This window comes from Alligator sinensis, unplaced genomic scaffold (assembly GCF_000455745.1).
Source record: "Alligator sinensis unplaced genomic scaffold, ASM45574v1 scaffold721_1, whole genome shotgun sequence".
NCBI lineage: Eukaryota > Metazoa > Chordata > Crocodylia > Alligatoridae > Alligator > Alligator sinensis.
Window position 1 is genome coordinate 1,694,332 of NW_005841857.1, and position 2,460 is coordinate 1,696,791.

At 51.8% G+C, this 2,460-nt stretch overlaps 1 protein-coding gene across 1 annotated transcript in view; it reads right to left on the reverse strand.

Annotated features, from left to right (window-relative positions):
* Window positions 1-811: 811 nt before the first annotated feature.
* The window catches only part of RPLP1 (ribosomal protein lateral stalk subunit P1), a 1,993-nt gene continuing 344 nt past the window's right edge, over window positions 812-2,460 (reverse strand). The window contains exons 2-4 of the mRNA XM_006016440.3: window positions 2,377-2,451; window positions 1,532-1,646; window positions 812-932 (exon numbers count right to left, since the gene is read on the reverse strand). Of these exons, the coding sequence (XP_006016502.1) occupies window positions 853-932; window positions 1,532-1,646; window positions 2,377-2,451 (270 nt within the window). The 3' untranslated portion in view covers window positions 812-852. The remainder of the gene's footprint in view (window positions 933-1,531; window positions 1,647-2,376; window positions 2,452-2,460) is intronic.

The window sequence follows — 2,460 nt, forward strand, 5'->3', positions numbered from 1 at the left end:
TCGATGATTAGCAGAACGGATGCTACTACTGCTGTTCTCTATTAACAGCAGTTTGTATCCTAGGTTTGTATCCTACCAGATAGCAAAATGCAATTTTACTATGAAAAAAGTGCTATCATATAGGCAAGGCATATTTTTAAGCTTTAACAAGTCACATCTAAGGTTGTTTGTGGGGTTGGGAAAGGAAAGCTTTTGCTAAGGAGTGACCGCAAGGGTAAAAGGTCTAAGTCAGGATCCACAAACATCAGGATACCCTGTCACTACCTACTTAATTCCATTAGCTGTTTAAGTCAAAGGCATTTGATTTGCTTTTACAGGAAAAATTATCACTAAAGCAATTATAGCTGAACCACTCAAAGTGACCACTGCAGAATAAAAACCCTATAAAGCAACAGAATCATGCACTTCTTGGCAAAAATGGACCTGAATACTGTGGCACGCAGCTGTCAGAGGCCTGTAGAGCCACTGCATGGAAGAACACTAAGCCTCATGGATCCCTCAGCTCACACAGCAGGTCAGACAACCACAGGGGTTACACCACCCCTGGAGGTGCGTCTGGATTCAGCCCAGGTTTTATTCAACCAAGTACTAAAATGAAGATTGTGTTGTCCTTTACATCAGTTTCTTCTGTCCAGACAGCCAAGGTCCTGTGCCTCTCAGAAATCTGAACTGAAAGGGCATAATCATCAAGGGGCAAAGCTGGACTGTGCAAATTCAGACCATGGGATGGAACCAGTGAGAGATGAACCAAAAGAAATCTTCCAATTCTGCCACCCCCATCCCAGGGCTTGTACTCTAAAAAGACAGAAACTAGAAGTCAATGTTGTTTATTACAAATGGTACGAAGTCAGTTTAGTCAAACAGACCAAAGCCCATGTCATCATCAGATTCCTCCGACTCTTCTTTCTTTTCTTCCTCTTTCTTCTCCTCAGCTGGAAAAGAAGAAAGCTATCAGTATCTTGCAATTTGATACTACTGAAAAGAATACATGCAGACCTGTACGTAGGAGGCCCCACTCCTCTAGGCTATGCAAGAGTCATAATTTAACTGAGGCCAAAAACAGTGGGTGAAGTAGGGGTGGGTCTGTGCACAAATTACAGGACCCTGCAGTACTAGGTGCAGGCTGCATCTCCTAACTGGAGCAGGAATAAAGCAAGTTAAAGACACTGCTTTTAAAATCAACTGCCCCACCCCAAATTGCACCACTGGTTTCAACACAGGATGAGAACACGCCCCCCCTTCAAATCAAGGGAGAGGACGCATCCTTCATGGAGTACAGCACATCTCTGACTTTGGGGACACGTTCTGTCCTCTGAGACGGAAAGCTAGGCCTGGTGCACTTAAACAGCACGCCTGCGATCCCCACCATTTGAATTATACGTCTGTTTTCTTAACAAGTCCTCACACCAGGCTAAGGTGCCTGCACCCCAAGGCAAGTTTTGGTGCAACTGCCAGATTGTTACTCATCGGTAAGTTAACCCGAACCGCCTCTCCCCAGCACGCAAGCCCGCACCCCCGGGACTTCACTTACCAGGGGCAGCCCCTCCGGCAGGTGCAGCGCCACCAGCTGGAGCAGCGGCAGCGGGAGCACAGCAGCCAGCTCCTACGTTACAGATCAGGCTCCCGATGTCGATGTTGGCCAGAGCCTAGGAGCAGCGAAGAGTTACTTGGGCGCACGGCAGCTGCAGGACTGGATCGGACATTAGCACAGTTCGGCCCATTACTGTGCACCCTCGGTCTCGATCCTCCCATGTTAAATGTCACACCATGTACACTGGTGCGCATACTGCTCGAGATGTGAACTACTGCCCCCAAGCCACAACCTGCGTCACGGCCACGTAACTGTTGGGACGCGGGTCCCTCCACTCTGTTCGCACCAGCGGCAGCATCTTTCGCTGCCACGGGCACCATCTCCTTCCAGCCTGACCCACTCGAGATTGGGCAAGTGACAGGAGAGCCCCCATTTTTGGCTTTCCTCCATAAAGACTCACGAGCACGGACTGTGGGAATACCCCGCAGAGATCCCGGGGCCATTTGGACCGCAGCATGTGTGAGACGAAGCTCCCCGCTCCAGGAGATGAGCGTGAGTGCACGTGCCCCACACCTGCCCCCACAGCCACGTCAGACCAGGGGACACAGGCCGCTTGGTCCGGAGCATCCGCAACCCCGTTCAGCGCTACGTCAACGGCCAGGATGTCGTGGGTCTGACTAGCCTCCTCTGCCTGCTTCGCCCTTCACCAACCACGTGGTGGAAATCTGTGACGCGGGCAGGTCCCAAATCCCAGCGAGCCCCGGCAGGCGTGTCGCGCGGTTCTCGATACAAGCAAACCTGCGAAATAGGAAACCCCCCCCGTGCGGCGCGGTGCGGCAGCCTACCTTGGCGAACAGGCCCGGCCAGAAGGGCTCCACGGTCACTCCCGCCGCCTTGATCAGCGCGTTGATCTTGTCCTCCTGCAACGG